The sequence below is a fragment of the Pseudopodoces humilis genome, chromosome 1, assembly GCF_049639895.1.
Source record: "Pseudopodoces humilis isolate 2021_Gansu_Grassland_sample_001 chromosome 1, ASM4963989v1, whole genome shotgun sequence".
NCBI lineage: Eukaryota > Metazoa > Chordata > Aves > Passeriformes > Paridae > Pseudopodoces > Pseudopodoces humilis.
Window position 1 is genome coordinate 15,931,599 of NC_142200.1, and position 27,111 is coordinate 15,958,709.

Below are 27,111 nucleotides of genomic sequence, written 5' to 3' on the forward strand. Positions count from 1 at the left end.
GACAGTTAAGCATGGAGTCAGGTTGCTTAGAGTCAGAAAAATATGTAGGTTGTGTGCATTGTGCTTGAAACAAATTAACACACCTCCTACCACAATAGAAATTGAATATTCTCAATGCTCACTCTGTGCATTGAATGACTGAGTATGAATTTATTTTCCATTATTATTTTGATTAAATCAGATAAATGAACAATTTTTCTAAAATTTTCAATGCATAAAATTAACCATGCAAAGGCATGGTTCATTTCTTCTTTAAGAAGAAGTAAGAAGATTATATAGCTATATAATGAATACAATAAATATGGGTAGAATCTGACTCATTGAATTCTATGAAATTTAGGAAGAAAAGAATGTACTATTGTTAAGCCAGATATAAAAAGCTGAGAAGTCTATCTTCTACATACTAAATGGACATGAAAATCTTAATGAAAAAAAATTCTTCATCCATAAATGTAAATTCTGCACTTTTGGAGTCAGATACAGTGACAGGATTTGTGTTTTCATCTGTATAATCCAAATGGAGATGATCTAAATCTGTGAATGTACCTAGTCTTGAAGTACTACCCTTAAACATTGCAGATTTACATACACATACATTTTAGGCTTGCATGCAAAGCAAATAAGTGTGTATACAAGTAATTGAATCCTATCCTGGAATACATTTACTCTTGTTTTAGCTATTTATTTGCAATGTGAAAGAAACATCACAGCCTTATTTTATCATATTTATTTTGGCAGCTACCATGGATTAAATGAATTAGAGAACATTGCTGTGTATGTGATCTCCATCCATCCTGCAACCACACTGTACACACATAACTTCATTATTTTATCTTTTTGCATATGTGGAAAAGCTGGCAATTTTAGATGTTTCAGTGAGCAGCCATTTAGTGGCTTGAGATTGGATGATTCAAATTCAAGCTATTCTTAATGATTCCTCACCCTCAAATGTTTTAAACCTAATGATGGAGGTGGACAAAATGTGTGTCTTATTATTAAGTGTATATTTGACAATAACATCTCTCTGTCTTGAAGTGTTGTTCAACACAAGAAGAATTTCAGGTGATGGACTGCATTATGTTAGTTTTTCTACAGATACAGGAAGCCATGGCCTATACCTTGTATTCAGAATGAATACCTAATGGATTTATGTTTCCACCTGAAAAAGGAAAATGAAAGGCAGGATTGATTATATGCTGGAAATAATTTTTGTTTGTGGGGAGGGACTTTAGTGAACATAAAGTATTCTTTTCTCCAAAATATATATGTACCTAAAAGTGCTATTTAAAATATAAATATTTTTTTAGAATTTGGTATGAAAATAGTTATAGTATAAGAATTTACGTTATATATACAAACTATGAAATTGTTATTTAATGTAAGAATTTATTCCTTTGAAGAATATTTTGCTACTTTTAATGAGGTTGTGCCAAATATTTTTAATTTTCATTGTATTTCAAACACAGAGCAATAATACTAAATACTTTTATATTATAAGTTCAGTAGCAAAATATTTTATTTCAAACACACCTGGTAGGTAGTGAATTTGGTTTTTATCATAATTTCAAGTATACATGGATTACTGTGCTACAGGCTTTCCATAGAATAGCTGGAGCTTGCAGTCTAATATTTTTTTAACAGAGGTGAGCATTAGTTGTCTAACTATTAACTTCTAGTTTGCTTTTCTAATTCAAGGAGAAGTTTATGTCATTGAGATTGTAATGATGTAAATTACAGAAGTACCAGAAGGTCATTTCACATCACTTTCCACTTAACTATGAATCTCCTATGTTCTGAGAGGAAGAACTAGATGGTTTTATGTACTCAAACTCACAGCTGGGGAGTATTTAATTCATTGGTTCAGTGCTTAACATGCTTGCCAAACGAGCAGATGCCAATAAAGAAGTCACCATAGGGTGACATTTAATGGACCTCAAACTATTCAATGTATTTTTGAAATGAAATTTAAAGAATTTAGTTGCTTCATATGATTTGAAGTCACATTATCAGTGCTGTTTTTAGATTTTTTCAATAAAAATGATTAATTTTGGCTCATATATTAATGATGTGTTTGAATGTAATAATGACCAATTAAATACAGACTACAAAATAGCTTAAGCTATTGAGTTTGACTATAAACATATGGCACCAGTAGAGCTGTCTTTTTATTGGTCTAAGCCCAAAGTCGAATGATAAGACCACATCTGTGATCTTCAAAGAAATTCACAGTTCCCCAATAAGTAAAATAATTTAACTGCAATGTGATTGAATTGATGAAAGATTTCTAAAGATCTTTTTTATTTTTTTTTTTAATTTTTTTTATTTTCTAAGTAGTGTGACTCCAGCTGCTCCAAATATTTAATCATCAAATCTTGTTCACAGAAAAGCCTATTATTAAAATAGCTGAAATTAGTCTGGGTTTCTGGTCATTCCAAATATTGGAGGAAAGACTACGTTGCAATCATCACTTACAAGCTTTTCAACACATGTTACTGTCCCAAGGAGGAGACTGAATGGTGTCATATTTTCTGAACAATTCTGTTTTCTGTTGGGTTTACTTCTTAGGACAAGATTGAAGTGCTTTGGAAGGATGATAGAAAAATCTCGTATCTCCATTTGTTGGGTCATCTTATCATAAAATTATATTAATAATGAAGGTTTAATTTTTACTGTTAATCTCTGCATGAGCAAAAAAGCTGCTTTCTCAGTCTTCAAGCCTGGCCAGCTATGGGGATTGGGCCTTTCTTTCTATTGGAGTTTGGGGTTTTTTGGTTTTAGTGGTTTGGGGTTTTTTGCTATGTTTCTCCCCCTCCACTGCATTTTCCTGTTTTGTAGCTCCAAAAATCAGTAGGAAAATCATCCTAACAGAACAACTGCAGAAATGCCTTCTCCCTGATACATGTTCCACTTGTTGGCAAAAAGAGATAGAGAGACTTGGACAGAGATACCATGAGAAGTCAATGTGACCATGGCCAAGTTTCTATTCTGAAATATTCTGATATATTTCAGGAAAGGAGATCATTAGGATCAAACTAGGATCAAGGAACTGCAAAAATTTATTTTACAAAACATCTGCTTGTAAAATGGTTCACTGTTAGGCCCTGTTTACATATGTGTAATCCATATTTCTTACTTCTCCTCTGTTACAATCCTTTGGATATAAGCTTTCTCTCTCAAGCGAGATTATCTGTATTGACTCAAATATTTGTGTTCACCATGTATACACAGATAAAAACTTCAAAGATTCTGTATTTTTCTTGGTGATGTCTATTGAATTTCCTCTGTTTAGAAAGGTCTTTGCATCTCCACTATATTTTACTTTGTGTTTCTTAGATATGTATTCCTGACTGCAGAATTGGCTGATTATTCCACATGCTTAAAAACAGAATCCCTGAACAATCTGTTATATTAAAAAATAAGGGGAAGGAGGTGTTAGCCATTTCCTGTTTGTGTCCAGTTGTTTATTTATAATGTGTTCAAAAGAAAATTTCTAGATAGAGATGAATTTCATCTGCTCTGATAACACTAGTAAATTTCAGGAAAATGTGAATAAATTCTCTAAGGGGGGAAAAAAACAAACTTGGTAGTTGCACATATTTTGTGGAAAAAAAATATGCCATCTCTTATAAAGAGTTTAAAACTTGAATTGTATTTTAGGAAGTTGTTAAAAGACTGACAAAACATGGCTATTTGGTGAGAGGAAATTGCTTTGAGTTGTTACTTAGTGAAGATTTCTGGTTTTGGAGGCCATCATGGAAACAATTGAAGGATGACAGTCCCATTGTTTCTGAGGTGGTACCTAAAGTATGTCAGTAAGGCAGGAAACTGGAGGAGGACCATATAATTTGATGATTACGAGGGATGAATAGCGAAAGGATTGGGAAGAGTAGGAGAAGTAGTGTGTATATATATATAAATGTATGGATACATAGATATAAATGAATTCATATACATACACCTATATTTTGTGAAGGGGTAAAGCCTCCCTGAAACCAACACTTGGCCAATGAGATGTGCCCAGCTCCAACTGATTATATGAGAGTTGTATGAGAAGAAAAAGGCAAATACAAACTTTGTTATTGACATGGGGTGAGACCTATGCAAGAGCACTGCTCTGATAAAGCACCTGTAGCACATCTGTCCAGGTTTTGTAAATGTTTGGGATGATGTCAGAGCAGTGTGGTTATCTTGTGACTATCAGACCTCAAATTCCACTCCAAAAGTCTATGTATTAAATGTAACATTGGATGGAATTCTCTGCTTCTTGCTTTAATACTTGAGGCCTGGAGAGAACTGTCATTTTAAAATACGTGTAATGGTAAACACACTCTTGAACTGTTTAGAAGTTATAATAGACAATCAGAAATAGGCTTCTCAAAAATCTGTGTTTTATAAGGTTTCTCATTATTGAACCACCAAGTCAAACTTTTATTTCTCCAAGCCATCTGTTCCTCCTGTTCTCATCCTCCTTTCTCCCATTTCCATTTTCTATAAAGGACTGTGGATTCTGAAATGACAAGCTAATTGTTATGCAAGATTTGCTTTCTTCAAAAACAAAAAGTTTCTCATTTAGGTCTTGAAACCCTCCCTGTTTTGACTTCACATTTCAATTATAGACTCAGGCAGACTGGCAACACATCTGTTGCCAGACTGGCAACTGATAAGTGGTTCTGTTTACTATAAGGATAATACTGATGAAGTCCTGTTTCTCGTACTTACTGCTATCAAATGGCTGGAATATTTTCACTTTTTCTTTTCAAATGTTTCCTTTATATATTTTTTGATTATTTCAATGTTTTCTTTTATGTTTTCTTTTTTTTTTTTTTTTAAGTGTTCCACTGGGAGTACTTTTGGGTTTGCCTACCAATGAAAACAAAAATAATTACTCAAATATTAATTTCATCCATATGATTCAGTAAATTGAAGTGATAATTTGTTTCAAATGAATGAAATGATTAATCATCTGATCTAAAAATTAACATTTACTAGTAGGATGATAAAAGATAATTATTATATGCAGAAAGCTGTTGTACTTTTAATTAGTAGCTCTAAACTAGCTAAGAGGTGATTGAAGAAAGTTTTTTCAAAGTGACTGCCATTAAATCTATAACCCTTATTATATAATTAATAAATAGTATGGTTTGAATTAAACCTCATATGTTAATAAAGCTGTTTTTTATTTCGGCATAATACTTTTCCACTATTGAATTCTTCTTATTATTACTATTGTTACTCCAGAGTTTCGATTGTTTATTACTTCTACCATGTATATTACTTAAGAGGTTAGTCTTCCTGTGGTCCCTCCATAAGCATTAGAGAAAGACTTAAACACAAATTTTTCAAGGGAAGACCAGCCTTCAAATTTGGGCACCTTATTTAAATAGCTCATTATCCAATTTCATGTTCCCTCGCTACTTTTTCTTTTTTTATAATTTTCTTACATTAAGAAGTCAGTTCTTCGCAGAACTATAATGAAGGGGTTTGAAAAATACAATTAATTTGAATTTCATGTAATTTGTGTCTTTGTAGATAATAGTTTTATGAATGATTTTGTTATTACCATCACAAGAATCATCAACAAAAACAATTTTTGTAGATCTGTTATTTCTTTGAATATCCCTTCTGTTATATACAGGCTATTGTTAAGATCTACAGGAAAAAACAAAAAAGCTGCATTTGCACTTTCTCCTTCAGAGACTGTAATAGAAAAATTAGCAATAAACAAAATTCAGATGTTTTACTTTCACCAGTTTCTTCCTTTTCAGAAATTCTTGCTTAGACAGTCAGGTGCTATAAAAGTGTGATTCTGATTTGCTTTCTCAAAGCATATAAGCAATTGTGTAAGAACAAAATGAAGCAGGATTGGAAAATGCTGCCCATGTTCAAGATTACCAAGATCTCCACATTTCTGTGGTTCAGAGCACTTTTTTAGCAGCAAGGTGATGGCCTCCTGCTTACCCTCTGCCTTGTCTAAACTCTTCCACTATTTTTTCTCAATAAAATGAACCAATGAAGTAATGGATCACACAATGTGCACAACTGGTCTCAGAATGTTATCTGAGTAGTAGCTTCTTCAGTTTAAAGTAAATGTCAGTAGTTGCTGGCTGTAAAGTTGTGGATTCTTTTCCTGTTTACACACTATTTTGTAAGAGACTAAAGAAAAAACCTCTAGATTAAAATTAATGGGCCCAAGCAAAAAGCATTCCACCTAATTGTCTTGTCCCTTTCAGAGAATCCTGAGTACTTACACATCATAACAGTATTGTCTTTTATTTAGAACAAAAAAAATACTACTAATTGCACTTCCAAATTTTTTTTCTCATTACTGTATTGCTTGCTGATAGACTTTCAGAGATGTGAACACGTAATTTTTTCTTCCTGGCTATTACCCTCAGAATAGATTTGAAGTTTAAACTGTACAAAACAATAAATTTCAAATTAGCACCTAGATCTGCAGCTTTGACTACTGCCTTGGTAAAATAATCTCAGAAAACACAGCCTGTGAAAGTACATGGGAAACATAGTTCTCTTATTCTTCTGCTTTTATTTAGGTTTATAGCATTAATCACTGATGGATTTGTTAGGCATTATAGATTTTAAATGTGCTGTGTTATATACCACAAAAATACCTCATTAAAAATATTTGTAGTGACTAAAGGCCTACTTTAGTTTTTAAGAAGGACTACATCTAGGACCACCATAATATAGAAAAATGTCTGCACACCTTCATTAAAGTGTTTCAGTAGAATGCTTTGAAACTAGTGTACTTTTATATCAAACAATATATTGCCTAATTTATCAGTAGGCTTTCTCCATGCAGCTTTTATTCAAATTAAATTTCTAATTCTCACTCTAGTCAGTGCTTCAGGTCTGTTAACTCACTCTCAGTCTATTAAATTAAATATAATTACTGCCTTGGGCCATCTATATTTTTTTTTGTCAAACTGTTCTACTTCAGCTGTATTATTACTTCAACCCTCTTTCCCTAGTTTAGAAAAAACACTGGCAACATACGAGAGGTATATTTTTCATGTAATACACTGAGAATAACATTCTTTAAAAATTTTTTTTAAAAAAAATAAAAAAGGAGAATAGTAAGTCAAGGAAATTTCACAGTGTTGTGATTTGGGAAATTTAGTCCAATTTAGTGCTCTCAATAAAACCATACTGCCACTTGCTACCCCATCCCCCTTCCCTCTTGTGGGTGGGAAGAAAAGAACTGGAGGCTCAAAAGATCATGGTTTGAAATAAGAACAATTTACTGTAAACAAATGAGTTAAGAATAAGATCAGTAACAGAAACAGTATTAATGACAGAGGGCATATAAAAAGAAACAATTCACATGGAAAAGAAGCCAGATGATAATAGACAGTACCAGATGGCTCTTTCTGCCAGGCTTGCTGGACCTGAAGGAACCCCTTCTCATCTAAGAGCCTCCCTTTCCCCAACCGCTGACAATGATATGAGATGGTGAAGAAAAAAACTCCTGTCCTGGCCATGCCAGCTCCTGGCTACTGCAAAATGTAACCCTGTCCTGGCTGAAACCAGAACACACAGGAATGCAGGCCTTTTGTTGTTTTTTTTAATGTGTTATTATATTTCCTTCCACTCAGCAAAAATATTGAATAATAAGGCACAAAAACTCATATACTTTTTTGGTAGGTTAGGCAAAATGAGATAAATTCAACATCTCAGATATAAAATAATAAGTCTGAAGAGTATATTAAAGGAGTTAAAACTATAAGATACGTATTTTTTTGGCCATAGGAATAAATAAATCTATGTTACCTGTTTAAACAAATTATAATAATTGATGCTTGAATTTCATTTGAGTAAAATCAAAACAAATCAATAAGAAGAAAAGAAAGTTGTATGGTTTGATGCTTCCTCCAGGTTTCTGTAAAAGATTACAGATGAACACACTAGTTATTTTTAAATTATTGCAAATAATATACTCTGTAATTAATAAAATAATGCAAATTAACATTATATAACTAGTAATAAATGAAAAATACTGTTTTAACTGTTTCCCCTCTACTGTTGTGTTGTTGCAGATCCTGAAAGAGCTTTACATGTATGCATGATGATTCAGGCCAGGAGAGAGGGATGTGAGCTGCAGAAAGGGAGAAGAAGAAAGGGAGGCAGAGGTTTAAAGCCAGAGGAGAATGATAGTGTATGTAGTGTATTAAGCTCTGCTGATTTTAGAAGAAAGCAGGAAATGTGTTAATTAGGAGAGTTCAGTCCTCTTCCAGCTCTAGGAAAAGTCTTAAATCTCACATTTTCTGTGGAATTATGCCCATTTGTGTGCATATGGAAAATATGTGTGTAAGCTTTTATTCTGTGCAGTTTAACATCACTTGCTCATGCTGAGCAACTAGTGTTAATAAATGTCCTATCTTCTGTCTCCAAATATATTCTTACTGTCTTCTCATACATTCAGATAAATATTTCCTTTTCTCTAACATGAAATAGAGCAGATCTCATCTCCTTCTTCCTCTCTGAGTCTGAGAATGCAGGAATACAGTAATAGGAGAGAGGACAAATCATCATGTTTCTGTTTAACACTTCCTTTGTAGAATTAAAACAAAGGAAGTACAGCAGAGGATGGCTTGCAGCTCAGTCTAGATCTGTGTGCTCTGGTTTTTTGAGATCACAGACTGGAACAGCTATTTCCTTCACCTTCATCTGTGGGAGGAAAATGGCATATGAGAGCTTTAAAAACAGAACTCTTTCTTGCCCTTCCTTACCTCTTCCTTGCTTACAGAGAGAATAATTTATTCTGCCTTTTCCTCTCTAATCATCTGTATGTTATGCTAGGAAATGTAGGATTCCATTTGACATCTCCAGCTGAAATTACCAACGGCGCACTAATAACTCGATGAAAATCAGATAATTCAGTAAAGGCTTTTTCCACAGACTTTAAGGAGTCTCCACACAGATTAAGGACTAGACAATAGTGTAGGTCTCATACATTGGGAAGAACTGATATGCATTCAAATTAATTCATCCGATTCATGTACAGTTAACTGGCACATCTGTGTGTGTTTTGGAAAACCTACATGACCTTTGTGTTGATGACTCATATTAATTTGCTAATAACAGTGAATTTGTGCTATATATATATATATGATATTGATATGATCATATACATATGATATTGAAATAGAATTGTTACATTTGAGGGCTTTTGTAGGTTTGTCTTGTATAATCATACTTCTTTACACTGGGAAACTTGTGTAAAGTTTCTGTAACTAATCTACAGTTCAGTTGCTATAGAAAATGTATGCATATATATGTGTGTATATATATATATGTGGGGGTCCTTTTACCTATTGGCATCTTTAGCAGCTTTTCAGTTATATAATTATTCTCTTTATTTTTATATCTGATTACTTTTTGTAACACTAGTATATCAACTCCATTTAGTTTCATTGCTCAGTCACTCAGCACCTCTCTGTCCGTAACTCATGCCAGTAAGAATGTCCCTTCCAACAGTTTACACATAGCCCTCTCTAGCCTTATTTTGACATCTAGTCTGTAGTGCACCCAAGAAATGCCTGTACAAGTGGAATTAATTTTTACTTCTTCCAAGGTCAGGAGCACTGTTTTATTCTGTTTCTTTGAAATGAATCAAGATTTACACAACAGGGTACAATTAGCAGGGACTCTACTTTGTATTCACAAACAATTTCTGATTTTCCTGTTATAGCATATGATAAGAAGTGCCAACCATTACAGAGAAATGTAGCTGATATCACTGAAGATCACTGTTACAGACACAGACTATACTGAATGTATTAATAGTAACTGGTAGAAAACCAAATGTTTAAAAATGTAAGAGGAGAAACATTTTTAAAAAATGAGACCTTAGCTACTATTTTAATTTAGAAGTGATAGAAGCAGTGCTAACTCAGACATAGTGTTATGTCAAACTGAGCTATTACACTGAACAGTAAAAGATCAGATCTTCTAACTCTTTGATGCTAGCCAGTCAAAATTTAGGTTTCCTTACTTAGAGCAATATTCCTACCCATGAATTTTGTATGGTCATGTCTTTAGGGTATCATCTTTCAATCTTTTTCTTAAAAAACCTTCTCAGAGATTATTGAACTGCATTTCTTCAAAAAGCCCAACAAACACTCAAATTACCTTGCAGTTTTACTGGACATTTTTCTCAGCAGAAGGGGGCAAATATCTGTTTATTTGGTGTCTACATGAATATAAGTTGCTTTTAAAATACTGAGTCAGTTTGTCTGTATTCCTGTCAGTCCAGTATTTCCAGTTTAATGCATCACAGTGTATTGCTGGTTTATTCTAAATACAAAGGAAAATTAAATAAATTTTCTCTTATCTGCTGCTTGTTATGAAGCTAAAGACTTAAATGAAGGGAGCCATTTAAAGAGAAAGGCTATATTCCAGTAGGAGGGGCAGATAAAAGTTGCAACTATAGGTAGACTCTGATTTTTATAACATTATAGTAAGAGTAATTTTTCTGCTTTTGTCATAGATTCAGACAGCAAAGGCTCATAGTAAGTCTTTGTACCAGAGTTTATTAAATATAATTTCCATGATTAAACTATGTTATGCAAAACTCTTGGCTTGCAGTCAATGAATGCAGAGCTACTTCATATAAATAATTGATGGACATTAAAATATTTCTAGATGCAGATATTCTGATATTCATTTATGCATTTCATATTTTTCAAGGCTACTCCATGGCTGGTTTGAGACGTCTTGAAAGTGACATCCAAAGAAAATTGTAGAAGTGAAAAATTTAAATAATCTCCTGTTTCTCACAGAAAAAGAAAAAGAACACTCTCTCCTCCTCTCCTCTTTAAAAAAAGTTGAAATTGATTATCATCATACTAGTGTAGTCAAATCTTAATGCAGGTGTCTGTTTTTGTGAAGAATTTCTCTTTCTTATGAGAATGGGAACAAGTGTTTTTCCTACCAGTTGATCATTTGATTGATGATACTAATATGGTCAACCATAAAGATTTGCTGAGTCTTTCTCACTGATAGAAAACACCACACAGTAGTTTCCTGCTTCCTGGAGTTGTGCCTGAATCCTGTTTTTTAAAGCATAGATTTTCTCCACTGTCATTTATCATTTGGCTGACTGACCATGAACCACCGCTTAGCACAGTGAATGGGGTCTCCAGACTTGGGAGTTAAGATGCATGAGAAATTTGCATTTCTTCTTTCTTAGTGCACACTTGTTATCCTTAATCACCATAGAGACTATTTCTCTAGTGAGACATTTCTCTGTTTTTTAAAGAAGTTTCTCAAAAATGTGGATTTCTTTCTCAAAAAAATAATTAAATATGGTATTGTAATTTCTTTATAGGTATTCATAGGAAAAAAAAATAAAGCTAAATCATAAGCAAAGAGAGGCTATCATCAGTGGACCAGACATAGAAACAGATATTTATGGGTTTTTTCACTGTGAAATAATTTTCCCATATTTTATTTGTTCATGTTGTAAAAAAAACTCTCTTTTGGAAATATTATTTAAACTGATGAAGGAATTGTTTTTTGAAACTATGAGAAGTTAACTTCTACAGAGTAACATCAAATTCTGAGAAAGACCTCTAGCTCTAAAATTAGACCTATTTTATACCACAACTGTTAGACACCTGAACACCTTAATTTTTCATTCACAGTTAGAAGAAACCTGTTTTAAACATATTAGAGGAAATTATCTAAACTACCATTTCCAAGCACAGTTTTAAATTACCATTCTTAAAATATCAATTGATTTATTTGAGTCTTTTGTTTGTTGGGATTTTGCTTAGTTCTTTCAACTAATTTGGTGCAAGAGAAACAGTGAAGTTACTGCCCATGATATAGCTCATATATGTCTTTTGCAGACTGAAATAGATTCTGATTGGAGACATATATATGTATTAAGAACTGTAAAGATAATTTGTGCTCTATTATAGTTAATAGGGCTGATTTTCACATTCCTTTGTCAGTTACTAAGACCTATTATTATAAGTTCTGATTCTGCCTTTAAACAAATACCTGAAACCTCACCAGCAGGGCTTATATGAATTGCACATTTCAGTTTCTATAATAGCAATGCTTAGACCATGTCAGTCCTTCTGCTATTTTCTTAAAGACAAGTGAATTACAATAGTAGTGGACTTGATTTTACACTAAAGCTTACTGATTTCAGTAAATCATTGGGCACACAAAATATCCCCAAGAAAGGGAAACCCAGGGTGAAGAATTATATTATCTTACTTCATTGTTATCCATGTAAGTTATTAAGAGTATTTCTTTAGATTCAATAGCTAGCATAATATATAAAATAAATATATTTTATCCAGGTAAATACTACTTGATCAGTACTAGCATTAATGACTATTATATGCTATCTGTAAAGGTTTGAATTTTGAGTTAGGTTTAACTCTCTACTGAGTCAGTGTAGTGGGTTGACCTTGGCTGGATATCAGGTGCCCACCAAGCCACTCTATAAGTCCCCTTCCCAGCGGAGCAAGGGAGAGAAAATAAGATAGAAAACAACTAGCAGGTTTAAAGCAAAAAAGACCAGCAATACATTGTGTGCACATAAGCAAAGGGAACAGTTGATCTCTACTTCCCATCAGTGAGCAATATTCAACAACTTCCTGGGAAGCAGGGCCTCAGTGCATGTAGCTGTTGCTCCAGAAGGCAAACATTGTAGGATAAAAATTATGCTCTCATTCCTCCTCTCTCCCTTAGGTTTTATATCTGTGCTGCCATCATATGTTATGTCACATCTCTGGTTAATTTGGGTCAGCTGTCCTGGTTGTGTCCCCTCCCCTGGGGTCTTGCCCACACCCAGCTCCTTGTAAACACTGGTGTGTTATCAACACCCTTGGAGCTACCAGAGCAGAGCACAGCACTGAGGCTACTAAAGAAAAATGAACTCTATCTCAATCAGACCCAATACAGTCAGAAATGTGAGCAATCCAGGGGTCTCTTTTGGAGGGCTCTGATTGTACACGGCCCTGAAGAGATGAGAAATCCGGGAAGTACATTTTATTTTCAAGGGTCACCACTTCAAAAAAGTAATGATCCATGCCAGTGTTCAGACTATCAAACAAAAGTGACAGAGACCCTGCACAGATGAACAAGGAGTTGCTGATAAAACCTGAACAAAAAAAATCAAGAGGTTGAAGCAAGGTCAGATGTTCAAGGAGGAATACAAACATTTGAAATACACTGAAAAGATGGGGTTAGGAAAGTCAAAATCCATGTAGAATTGAATCTGGGGTGAAGTCTCTGAAGAAAAATGATGCAGAGAAACATGAATTATTAAATTTCTTCTTAACTACAGTTATTTTCTAAATTTATGATAGGAATTATACTGAGAATACTATTCGTAATCTAATACAATTTAAACTATACCAGTATTTTTTTTTGGCAGGCAGATGTAAACTCTATACATGTTTATTTCTTAGTCTAAAAATGAAACTAAAATTTCTTTGATGAAATTTTTAACTAGCAAACTATTTTTGGCCAATTCCATCTGTTGTTAGATGCTTTCCAAACTCATTGAAAGTGTCCAGATGTTACAGTGATGAAGGCCACAGAAACATCTAGATATTTAGAGGCATAGAAAGTCTGCTCATCTAGCTCTAGCCTGTTTAAAAGGGAGCTTGCTTGTGCTATGTTAATTCAAACATAATTTGAATTAATGGTTTCCCTCACTGTCCTAAATTATTAGCAGTATTGACATTATAGTTTAGATGGAATTTTGAAATTTAAAAAAAAAATCACACAATTGGAAAGGTAAAAAAAAACCCTTAAAAATGTATTTTCTTTATTTTTTTAAGAAATGCATAAATTAGTAACTATCAGATTTCAAGAGAAAGTGCTTTTTGAACAACCTTGCATTGTTTGTCTTGTAAAATAAATGACAACTAAATGTGTAAGTAAAATTTTAAACCATGAAACACAGGGAAAAATATATTTTATTTTTAAATATTATTGCTACAAAGCATTGAAGGCCAAAATGAACATAAATTCAGAAATAATTTGTGGCCCAACTTTAGATGTCAAGTTTGGACAGGTGACTTTCATTATTTCATTATAGTTACTGGGGATGCAGATGATTAAGAATGAGTCATTATTCAGAGAATGCTTATCCATCTATCATTAAAGAAAAGAAAATCACACCAAAATTCTTCAGCTGAAGTGATTTGATCTTTATTTGAACTGGATAATTGTTTTCAATTATTTGTTTTCCAAAGGGAAACTATACTGCATACTTACATTATATTTTATCAAATTTTGTTAATTTAGAAGCTATCTTTACACTGTCTTACAATATGTTGGTTATTATTTAATTTTAAGAAAATTGTTTTTAAACACTTGAAAGTAAAAGAATGAACACATACTAAATGGAGTAGACCAGAATGAGCACTAGAAAACACAGGAATAATGAACTGTTCTTATTCTAACAATCAGACTTTCCTTTCTTGTTACATTGAGTCAGTTGGTCAGGTATCAGAACATATATATTTCAACATTTTGCAGTTTAATTAATAAAAATAATGTATCCTGGCACAAAAAAAGAAGGAGCAGCATCTAAATTTTCTTCCCTAGTGGCTGCAGCATATAAGTGGCTGTTTAATTTGAGAAAGCAGCTTGACCCACATAAATTGATCATAAAGGACTTAAAACCCCTTACTTTGTCTTACTGCTGTTCCATGTTAAACCCTTTCTGGCAGTAATTCCTATGTCACTTCTTTCAATGTCTCACCCACTTCAAATACCTTCTAAATATATTTTGTTTAAGTCAATGAAAACGTTTGGTTATGGTGTGATATTTTTATCTGTATTTTATTAAGAAATGCACAAATGATAGTGAAAAAAACAGTTATCAAAAATGATATGTGGACCTTTCTCTTTCCAAAGTACCTGATTTTAGGTCTTGTATTAGTTCACTTTTTTCAGTGTTATATACTTTTAGACTGAAGGGTTCACAGGACAAAGCTAGAGACAAAACCAATATTGAAATATTTAAAAAAAATACAACATAAAAAAACATACAAATCGACCTTAGAATTTGACTCACTATATGGTAAAATTACAGGTAAGTATTTTATAATAACCCATAAAAATCAAATATAGCTTAACAATTCCATTTCTACAGTTTTCCCAGGATACAACTCTTGATAACAGTTTTGTGTGCTTGTTATGGGAGCCTCACCTCTTGCCTGATTTTTCTATACAGAGTTTAAAACTTAATTCAAAGTAGGAAATAACAGTGGAAGTCACAAGGAATTTCTCTTGTCTCAATGGAAAAATGAAACTGAGTATGAAAAACAAAATTGATAAAAGTAAAAATGTGACAGAACCAATTAGTTGGATTAAAATCTTGTTAGTTATCTTCAGCAACAGCAAAGAGAAGACTTGAACCCAGATAAATATTATTTTGAAAACAAGTAGAACTATTAAAAATGTCAATTATTAATTTTCTGGAAATTGAAGGAGAAAGTATGAAGAGAATTCAGCATCTTACAGACAGTTCCTCTTAAAAAATGGACAAGAATCTTTGGAAATAGCTCAGAAAAACTTTTGTTTCAAATTTTTGTAAATATAACATCTAATCTTTTCCTTCAAAAAGATACTTTCAGAAACTGAAATGAGTATATGATAAGATCATGAGTAAGGAACATAGAAACTGCCTGTTTTTAAAAAAATCAGTCAAAGAAAATGTCGACAGTCTGAAGACAATGCAGTTTTAATACGCTATTTTTAAAGCTTTAAAGGTATATAATTAATTTAAAGAATTGGAGGTGAGAGCTTCATCTTCTGTAACTGAAACTACCAAATGAAGGTATTGTAGAACTTTTGGCAGACAAATAGAACCAAGTACCAACATATTGGAATATTTATTCCAAAATGTCTAACCTGGATAATGAACAGGAACTGCTTCGGTTTCTCTTTTAAGGTGTTCCAGTACCTAAAAGTATCTAACTGTTTCCACCTTTATACATGATAGTTACTAAGTTGTTTTCCCCTCTGCTGCTTGTAGTGTTGGATATAAATGTTTTCTAGGTACTAGAATCAGAACTAACCCAAAAATTTGTTTTTCTTTTCACTGATTTACAGTTATTGGAAAAGACCTGTAATTCAAATGTGCTGTGCAAAACTCTGAACTTCAGTGCAAAAATATGTTTTGCCTTTAGTTGCTCTACTATAATGACTTTAAAAATAAAGATTTTTTTTGATTCAATAGATGTATTTTGAAAAATGTTTGTTGCCTTCAATCAGTTGCTCATTAATTTCATTATGAAGCTATATTCAACATTAACATTCTTTAAAAAAAAAGGTAGCATTCCAAGGTAAGTAAAAGTTACAGAGGATTATCAACAAAATTAATTAATAAAGCACAGTCTATAATAACATGCCTGGAATTATGAAGTAGAAAATTATCCTGAGAACTTAGATGTGTGGGAGAGGGCACAGATTTGAAAGTAGAAAATAATTCAACAGCAGAAAAATTGTTTTGTTCCTAAATTACTAGAATCTTTTAATGATTATATGTATATGTATGGCTTCTCTACCTTCATTGTCTCATTTAGATGTATTTTCATCCTTTTATTGCTGTAATGGTATGAAAAATAACCTGCATTCAGCACCAGCACAGCTGACTTAGCTATTTTAAAACCATAAACTAATATATATTTTGTTCTCTCTCTTTTTTCCCCCCTTTCTTATTCTATTCCCTCTGTTTTGCTTTGGTTTGGTTTTTGTCTTGGCTACTGGTGCCTCTTCCTTCTTTTCCTGTCTATTTGGTCAGTTGTTTTTGGCCAGTTTGTGTTTTTCCAGACATCACTCCATGACGTTGTGGAAGTATACGATGGCCCAGCTCTACAGTCTTCTTTGTTATCCTCTCTCTCAGGATCTCATTCAGGTATCATTTAATAGAACTGTCAGTATATCATTATTTAGGTGTTTTTTTTATGAACCTAGAAATAAAATGTAGTCCAAAAAAGAAAAAAAAAGGAAAAAAAGAATTCTTGTATTTCCTTAAATTCATCTCAGGCAAATATGTGAAATCCACATTTTGAACTAAACACTTCAAAATCTTTGCATTGATGATTGAAATGACATAAAATAGTTTTTTTAATTTTTTTTAAGTTTTTTTCTTTTGATATGTAGCTAATATTGCGGGTACTTAGGATTTCTTACTCTGTGCCTTGGCGTTATCTAGTAAGTAATTTGAAATAAGCAGTAGATATTTTAAAGGGAAAGCAAGGCATATTTGTGCTAAAGTAAAATTAAATTGATTAGTTACATTGTGAGTCTATTTAAAGAGGTTGGGGGTTGGGTTCTTGGATTCTTGTTGGGTTTGTTTTTTGTTTTCCATTTTGGTTTCATTTTTCTGTGTTGTTGGCGGGGGGGTGTGTTGTGGTGTGGATTGTTGTTGTTGTTGTTTTCATTGTCATTGGTGGTTTGTTGGTTTGGTTTGGGGTTTTTTTGGGGAGGGGCTTTGTTTGGTTTTGGTAAAGGAAAAAGCCAACAAATATTCCTAGTAACTAAGATGAGTTTTAACTCCCTTTTTCTAGGATGACATAATGCTGTCAACATAAAATATTAAAAGTGCATGTGTCTTGCAAAGTTTAGTGAAGCAGAGCAGGGTTTGGACAGCAGTATTTCTAGCTCCAAAGATGTTGACAGGTGTTCTCTTTAGTAAAAATTGGCTATGATAGCTTTGTATTTTCATTGTTTGAGTAGGTGAATCCCTCCCATTGAGTTCGGGGAACCAGATCACAGTCAGATTTACCTCAGTTGGACCAATAACAGCTAAAGGATTTCATTTTGTTTATCAAGGTGAGACAACCTAGAAAAATGTTTACATTTACTCTGTTCATCATAGTTTGTAAATCATCAGAGAGAAACAGACTGAGAATGAAGAGGAAAGTAATAGCCTTTTAACAATAGAATAAGTGTCACTATTTTTACCTGTTTTGAAATATCTCTGAAACTATTCTTTTATCTGTATTTTAAAGCTGAGATCAAATACTTAAGAAGCATAAGAGGGGTTCCAAATTTAAGAAGACAGTTATATAAAACTGCTGTTTTTGTTTGCTAATCTGATTGACAACTCCTAAAACCATCTGGGTGCTCTAACTCGCTTATTTCTCAATTTAAATGTGAAGAACTGTAAATGTTATTACCTGTGGGTTAAAAATGTTCTTACTGTTATAAAGATATTTTTCTTGATTTACATGTTTTTATTTGCCTTTTTATGGGTCAAATGAGAAATTTTTATATACCAACGCAACTGCATTTCATTCTTTCATTACATGTAAATCCTCATCTGACAGTCAGAACACACATTTAGAAATCCACATTAATAAATATAAATATCTGACACAAAATGTTATTTTGAAACCCTGCATTAGTTGAGTATCTCATGGTAGTATTTCTTGTAAGTGTCATTTAGAAAGGTTTCCATGTGGATTTTATTTAGATTACTTCAAATCTTGGCAAGGATATGTGTGCTCTGCTCTCCTTTAATAGTAACTCAGACATCAAAAGTGAGCAATCTCTATTGTGAAGATTCATCTGGGGATTGTGGAAATGTTCTCAACTGGGAAATAGCTGAAGGGTTCTTCCAGACATTTTAAATAGTTGTGGTTCAATATCTGTATTCCCTTATCAAATCTAAAATTAAGAATGCACAATTGTTTGTATGTTCACAGCTGTTCCAAGAACAAGTGCAACACAGTGTAGCTCTGTGCCTGAACCAAGATTTGGAAAAAGGATTGGAAATGAATTTGCAGTTGGTTCATTGGTTCTTTTTGAGTGCAATCCAGGCTATATCCTCCATGGGTCGACAGCAATTAGATGTGATACAGTACCAAATGCATTGGCACAATGGAATGATTCACTCCCTACATGTATTGGTGAGTTGCTAAGGCTTTCTAATATAACTAAATGTTGCTTAAAGGGTAGATGATTCCCTAGTTAAATGTGTTTATTCTTTGTCATCAGTGTATTATTTTATTCTTGCTTACTTTAATTTACTTTCTTTTTTATTTAAGGCTATTTTTTTCTCCTCTCTATCTATTTCAATTCTAATCTTGGTGTGAACTTTCACAAGTGTCATGAACATGCTCTGCTGCCATAATTTATATGATAGCTTCTCTTTCATTAGCATCCCTGAAAGTTCCTGGCTGTCCCTCTTTATTCAAGAATCAGAAATATTAGTTTGTGCTCTTACTTCTTGCAAGACGAAGATGCTTTTACACTGCAGATTTCCAACAAGATATTGCAAGCTATTAGGAAGAACACTACTATATTAAAGATTTAGAAATAGTTACATTAATATTTTGTTACCTGCCAAGAAAAGGCCATTAGCTTTTCAGCTCAGAAAACATATTTTATCTGGTTCTAGTGACTTTGAGATTAAATTCTCAAAATTAAATTCTTAAATTAATGTGCATCCATTGATACTTATAAACTGACTTGGACCAGCTGGAAATCTCATAATTGTAATGAAATTCCCCACTTTACTTTTCCTGATAGGGAACAGAATTTTTTATAAAAAATATCATAACCCACTGCAAAATGGCATTATAATACTGACTCCAGCAGAGTACATAAACAGAGGTTTAGGTAAGTAGATGAAAATAAAACAAAGAGCACATTTTCATTAGGCTGATGCTTCATCTGCCGTGCTAACCAGCTCCTGGTTCCTGGTAGAATATCGGTGGTTTTTAGTAAATTAAAAGATTATCTCCAAAATCCCAAAATCCCAATAGATATCAAGGCTGAGTATCAGTGGGGTAATATTGATGAAATATTATTAGCCAAATTTTAAACAAATAATGCTGATTTAGACTGTTTTAGGCATAGCAATAAAACCACAATTTCTATGTCAATAAGGTGAAGTATATTGCTTTATCTCATTTTGTCTCATAGATTACAGTTCAATCTGTAGAATTGTACTACTTTTCCCCTTGAATTATATTCCCTTTGTTTTTTTCAGGTATAACAACTTGACAAAGTGTTGAAGTCGTTATTTTGGACATTGATCACAATATATCATTAATATTTTAATACATGGTTTAGTCTATGAAGAGAAAGCTATCTGTCTCTAGACAAGCTAAACTGGGGAAGGGTTACAGGCCACCTTCTGTGTGAAAATTGCTGTGTCAATAAAGGTGATAAAATACCTATACAATGAAAATTGCATTAAACTAAACCAGTTTAATAATTGAAGTGGTAGACGTTACCATATTAATTTGCTTTAATTCTAGTGACTCTTTTAATATTACATATTCTGATAATAGACATAGAATCACTGAATCATAGAATTATTAAGGTCAGAGAAGACATCCAAGATCATTGAGTTCAACCTTTGATCAAACACTACCATGCCATCTACAGCACGGCACTAATTGCCACATCCAATGTTTTCTTGGACAATTACAAGGGTGGTGACTCAACCACTTCCCTGGGCAGCACATTGGAATCCTTAACCACCCCTCCTGTAAAGAACTTCACCTGATGTCCAATCTGAACCTCCCCTGGCACAGGCTAGGCAATGTCCTCTTGCCTTATCGCTCCTTGCATGGGAGAGGAGCTCAACCCTCACCTGGCTACAACTTCCTTTCAGATTGTAGAGTGATAAGTTCTCCTTGAGCCTTCTTTACTCCAAGTTGAGCAGCCCCAGCTCTCTCAGCCACTCCTCACAGGATATACTCTCTAGAGCCTTTGCCAGCTTTGTTGCCACTCTCTGGACTCACTCCAGCACCTCAATGTCTTTCTTGTAGTGAGGGGCCCAAAAATTAACACAACACTCAAACTACAGCCTGGCATCAACCATTATATCTGTTCATCCTTTTATTGTAATAAATTGTTTAAACACTTTAAGTGGCACTAGCTTTTTATTTGCCCATGTAGTTCCAAACAGATTCTATTAATTTTATGTCATGCAATATGTAGCTACAATATTTATTATTGAGATAAGGTGCATCCTATCTATTTTCTAAAACCTCATATTTGCAGCTCCTGAAATCCCTTCAGAACTTAGGGATGTTGCATAGAAGTGATACATTAGCTTTTAATGGACTTGATAAACCATCTCATCAATCTTTTCCTTCAACTTCTAAAATACCAACAGAATTAAGTATGCAGATTAAGATGTAATCTTTGTCTCTGTTAGAGCCTCTAATGATACAGACAAGATGCATTCAAGTCGAACATTCAAAAGAGAAACTTGATGGTACTTAATGTGTCTGTCCTGTTTAATGCATAACACATTTATTAATCCATGGACACAGATGTGATGAATGTAGTCTTCCAAGGATATTGCAAATACTGATGCAGTAGATTCACAGACTGTGATGGAATAACTCACACAAGCAGAGAACAGTCAAGGAATTAAGACAGGTGTTATTAATTTTTTAGAGGAGCAATATTAGAAAGAATGAATGAAAGAATATTAGAAAGAAAGAAAGAATGTTACCTTTATGTGATACTTTCTATCTTTTATGATAATACAATACATCAATCTAAGCCTTAAAAAATTACTTTTTTTAGTAAGATTACCAGGAGACAGTAGAATAGATTTCACTCTGTAAAGGTAAAATAAATAAGGGGAATATTAACATAATTCTGTCAGGTAGGAAACTGACATAATTCTAACTTTCATCTATTCCTTCTTTGGTCAGTTAAAAGAAGAGTTTTGAGATACAACATTTTATTTTCCTGAGGCATATATATATTTTTTAATGTAGCATCAATTTAAAAAGTTTTCAGCCACAGTATAAGCTTTTATAATAAGTCTTCTCACTTCTGAAGCTTCATACTTCTGTTCTTGTCTTATGCATTTCCTTTGCACCAGTGCCCTGTGGTGGTATTTTAACAAAGCGCAAAGGGACCATTTTATCTCCTGGTTATCCTGAGCCTTATGACAACAATCTGAATTGTGTGTGGAAGATCACAGTACCAGAGGGAGCTGGGATTCAAGTAAGTGTACTTGATATTTGCTTGCAATCATCATATTTAGATCTGTTTTTCCTGATGCAAGAGGTGAAAAGATCATTTATCTGTACAGTTTTTCTATCTCATTAATGATTCTTAAAATTGACTTTATTGCACATCTTTTTAATTATGCAGTGTTTGAAAGTTTTAAGATTTTAAAAAATCTTAAAAGATGCATTTGTAGCCTTTTACTTAGAAAAATATCACCGTAACTTCCAAACGTACTTCGATAGATCAGTGACTCATTGTAAGCCAGGGGAAATAGAAAGCCTTCCTAGGAATTCTCTTTTGCTCTCTCCAGATTTATGTATGTCCTTCAATTAAGTGAGATTAAGTTGCCTTCAAGAACAAGTTTTCCAAGAAACTCTGCTATTTACTTTATGTTTATGTAGTTCACTGTGATGTAAATGCTTCAATGTGTTTCAGCATGAGATGGGAATGTATTCTCTAAAATAATTTCATAGTTCTTGTTTATTTACGTAGATTAAGAACTTCATAAAACACACAGTAGGAAAGTATCCATTAAGCTTACTCATGCATATCTTTATAGAGTTCACTAAAGAAACTGATAGAAATCTGGTTATTGCACAGGCAGTTTAATTTAATAAATTAGGACTTCTAAGCATTGTCTGAACAAATTCCTAGCAAATCGCATATCAAGAAATCATGATAACAAATTTTCTGTGTCTGTCCTAGTTCAAAATATAACTTCTGTAGAAAATTATAAAGAGCTCAGTTTATGTAGTTAGACTTAATAAAGAAAATCAGAAAAAATGTTGAGTGTTTAAAAGCTTTTTAATAAATTTCATTGCATTGCTTTCAATAGTATTTAATAGCCTAAATCAGTTTTGAGATTGATTTTGAGGAACACTACTTAATTTAAACGATTGACTAGGACAGCTGACAGTTAGGATACTTTGTTCTGTGTATTTCTTATACTAGAAAGATAGTTCTGAGGATTTAAGGTAGGCAGTAACTGTCCTCCTTACTTAGGCCAGCCCTGTTGCTTTTTGGAAGTGCTTATCTCTTATTACAGGCTGCATTTTTCAGGATCATTAATGAGGTGAGTAAATTACTAACTTTGATTTCAATTTAGGTGTTTAATCGTTGTGATATTCTTTTGCCCCAGAGTTGTAATAAAAAAGAAAAGATATATTTACTGTCTTCAAGTATCTGAAACGTGCTAACAGTTAGGGCCTTTTCACTGCTTCACTTAAGAAAAGGAAATCCTTTGGCTATAGTATCTGACCAATTTCTACAAAAATAGGTACAGTATTTGAGGCCTCCATCCAAGAAATAGGTAGCCAAACTGAACATTCATTTTATGTAGAACAAGGTCCAAGTAATATATTTATCACAGAAAAATTTCTTCATTACTTGGTTTTACTGGAGCTGGTGTTTATTTCGTCTGTTGAAACTGTTCCATTCTTAGAAAAAAAAAATATATATGTATATATATTCATATATCGGCGAAAGAAATATTATTCTCTAACTTAATGACTATGGCACCCTTTCTGAGGGTGGCTGGGGTTCATCATGCCTCTGTCTCTTTTAAAGCTTTTCAGTAAACAGTTAAAACAGACAAAAAGCTAACACCAGAAACTCTCCCATACTAAACAGGAACAAGAATCTGATATATCTCTACTTTGTAAGGTGTGATTTCACTATATGAGAACAGGTATAGCTTCCCTCTTGCAGTCTGTCTCATCGCTTTGCATCCCCCTATGAGTGGAAGAATGTGGAAGAATGTTGTCACTTCTGAAAGAAATGAAGACTATTCTACCTTTTGTTTGTAGCAGCTAGTGACTGCTCCTCCTCAGGAGATGAGTTGGTGATGAAGGTAACCAAACACAGCAGTTTTCTCTAACCTAGAGGCAGAATTTAAAATGGCAAAATAGATGAAGCATCATGCATCCCTGTGGGACTAGTTTCGTCCTGAAGAAACTAGAGAGAAAAAAACTGCAGTAATTGAAAATACCATGTTGCATCTTCTCCTCAATGTCCTCCAAACAAGAGAATCTTAATCTATGGCCATCTGATTTTCATGGTTGTGTGACTCTTGACAGAGGTAATATGTGGTGGTCACTAAGGGTTACAGGATTTCTAGTTTGAACTGGCAATCACATAAAAATTAGTTGCCATTTTATTCACTTGATGATGATTTTCCATTCTCTTGGACAAGAAGAGCAAGACAGCTTTTTATGACCGAAAGCAACAGAGGCTACAATTTAGTGATCTTTGAGCTTGAATAAAAAAAGGAAGAAGTTTATGTTCTTTACCTCACATTTTTCTTCATAGGTGCAAGTGGTGAGTTTTGCCACAGAACACAACTGGGATTCCTTAGACTTTTATGATGGTGCTGACAACAATGCTCCAAGGCTTGGAAGTTATTCAGGTAACTGAGAGATTTTACAATAAATGATTCACAGATGACACTCTTTATTGTAAACACAAAGCTCTTTCTCTGTGTGTAAGCATGCTTGAGCATGGTATGTGTGTTTGTTTCTGCTATAATTAACAACAGGTAATAATATTTCTGTTTCAATCCATCGTCATTTAGCAGACTTTCATAAAATATAAATTTTAAAATGTTTGAAATTAAATAACACTCAGAGGCTTCCAAACTAGACCTCTCAATCCAATTTTTTTACTCACACTTGTAGCAGGGCCCAGAAATACAGACCTCAAAAATAGGTATCTCTTGATATTGTACATACAAAAAGATGCATTCTTTATCCTTATTTTAGACAAAGTTCTTTTTGCCTTATGTTTTCTTGTTTTCTTTTGTTGTCTTTCATTACACTAAATACATGTGTATGCTAAGAGATCAGAGGCAATCATATTATCTTGTCTTGTGCTGAAACAAATAAATAGTCCATCATATTTCTAGGAACAGTCCTGCAACATATTTTCAGAGCTGCTCGATATATGTGACTGTTACGTTTAGAATCATTCTGGTGACAGGATTTGCTCTTGCTTCTAAAAAGACCCTAGTGCATATTTCTCTTTTTTGTGGGTTAAAGCAATATAAATATATTTATATTATAATATAAATAAATTTATATTAGCCTTTCCTTGTCTATCGTTCATATCTCTGATATTGCAGTGCACTGAAAATGTAATAAAACTTTTATAGGGACAGGTATAGCATCCAGTTGATAGCATCCATGATGACAGAATATTGTGGAATTGATTATTGATCTATCTCCCTTTCTCTCTTTCTCCCCTTAACTCTGTTTATACACACACACACAGACAAACACACCCTTACATCTGGAATTATTTCACTTTCTGTGCATTTCAATAATATTTTTAATTCTCTTTTCAGGAACAACCATACCTCCACTTCTAAACAGCACATCAAATAATCTGTACCTCAATTTTCAATCTGATATCAGTGTTTCGGCTGCTGGATTTCACCTTGAGTATACAGGTAATTCAGAAATGTTCAATTAATGAAGAGCACTTGCTGGTTCCAGACATCAGTTCTACCTAAACTACACCATAGAGCAATATTTAGTCCTGTTGCACATAATGAGCTACATACTGTAACTTCAAAGTCATTAGTAAAATTCTCATTTAAATCCAGGTGAGAAAATTCATGCCTGAAAACTATACTATAAGGACTGTGAAATTTAGCTTGTCTTGCTTTCATCCTCAATTTGCTTTTGCTCTCTGAAAACTTTCCTGACCTACAGCAGACAGAAATAAATGCAGATATGCTTGTGTGACAATCCTAATCCATTGTGTCCTGTGCAGGCCTGGTCTCTTCCCACAGATTCCACCCCTGCAGCTCCACACCTCATCACTCCTTGCCAAAATCTACAAATTATGCTCAATACTATACAGTACATATGCATGTGTAGGACACAAATACTAGTCACCCTTGGCAAAGTGAAGGGATAATCTGAAAATAGCAGCTGTGCATCTTAACTGAGAAATGCCTGCAGGTCGGTGAGAACATTGAATTATTGAAAATGTTTTTTATTATTGCTGAGTCCCCCAACAGTGGAAAAGGCTGTAATTATAAACATGCTTTCTGTCTGAATGACTGTCTCATATAACTGAGAGGAATTCTGGCAATCACCAGCTGTGTGGTTTCCTCTGCTTATATTGGTTCTGGTGTCTGATCTGCATAATTGTGTCACTGTTATTTCTTGTCCGTTTTACCATATGCAAATCCCATGCTTTGGTTGTCTGATTAGCCAGTTGGAGAACACAGCCTTGCAAAATTACTGTCTGATCGTTTGTCTATAACAAAACATTAATTATAGGTAGAATTATCCTGCCATTTCCTCGAAATGTAGATTGGCTCTCAGCTGCTTACAGCTTCAGATGAGAGAAAACATCAGGAAATTTTGAAAATGAAATAAAAAGAGAGAAAGTAAAAATGCACCTTTGTATTCCTTCTTGTCCAAATAATATGTGTAATATACTGTCTGTATACAACTTCTACCTTTAAAAAAAGAAAAGATTCACAGTACACTATTTAAAGTATTGGTCCATGTCAAGAACAATAACCAAATACGTGTGTGTGTATCTATATAGGGATGTATGTGTGAATCTGCACAAAAGTAATGCTTTCTGTGTGAGTGCATAAACCCAAAGTATATGTTGAAAATTTGTGATTCAGGAAATAATACTGATGTCTCTCAGTAGATATCAAATTAACCAGTAGCTCAGTGAAATATGCTGTTTTACAAGATAAATGATTAATTAAGTTTTCTTGAGCAAGTGATAGAGGGATGTGATTAAAACATCATACAGTCTGTAGTGATTTAATCTGGACAGCAACTAAGCACCATAAAGCTGCTCGCTAACTTCTTTCCCCGTGCTCCCAAGTAGGATGGGGAACAGATTAGGAAAAAAGTCAAAACTGTAGGTTGAGATAAAAGCAGTTTAATAGAGCAGAAAAGAAAGGGGGAATAATAGTAATAGATAAACAAACCAAATTATAATAATAAAATTAAAATTTACAAACCAAATGATGCACAATGCAGTTGTTCACCACCCACCGACTGATACCCAGCCACTTCACAAGCAGCAGTCCCCAGCCAGCTTTCCCCTTAGTTTATATACTGGCCATGGTGTCATGGGGTATGGAATTTTTTCAGC

General features: G+C 33.5%; 1 protein-coding gene across 3 annotated transcripts in view; it reads left to right on the forward strand.

Moving 5' to 3' along the window:
- Positions 1-27,111, forward strand: part of CSMD3 (CUB and Sushi multiple domains 3) — a 572,913-nt gene that overhangs the window by 438,758 nt on the left and 107,044 nt on the right. For 2 of the 3 annotated variants that reach the window (XM_005516952.3, XM_005516953.3), the window contains 6 exons: positions 16,799-16,912; positions 17,737-17,832; positions 18,708-18,911; positions 21,857-21,981; positions 24,295-24,391; positions 25,325-25,429. In XM_005516952.3, coding sequence (XP_005517009.1) covers positions 16,799-16,912; positions 17,737-17,832; positions 18,708-18,911; positions 21,857-21,981; positions 24,295-24,391; positions 25,325-25,429 — 741 coding nt within the window. The remainder of the gene's footprint in view (positions 1-16,798; positions 16,913-17,736; positions 17,833-18,707; positions 18,912-21,856; positions 21,982-24,294; positions 24,392-25,324; positions 25,430-27,111) is intronic. The other variant, XM_088051522.1, reaches the window with a different exon arrangement.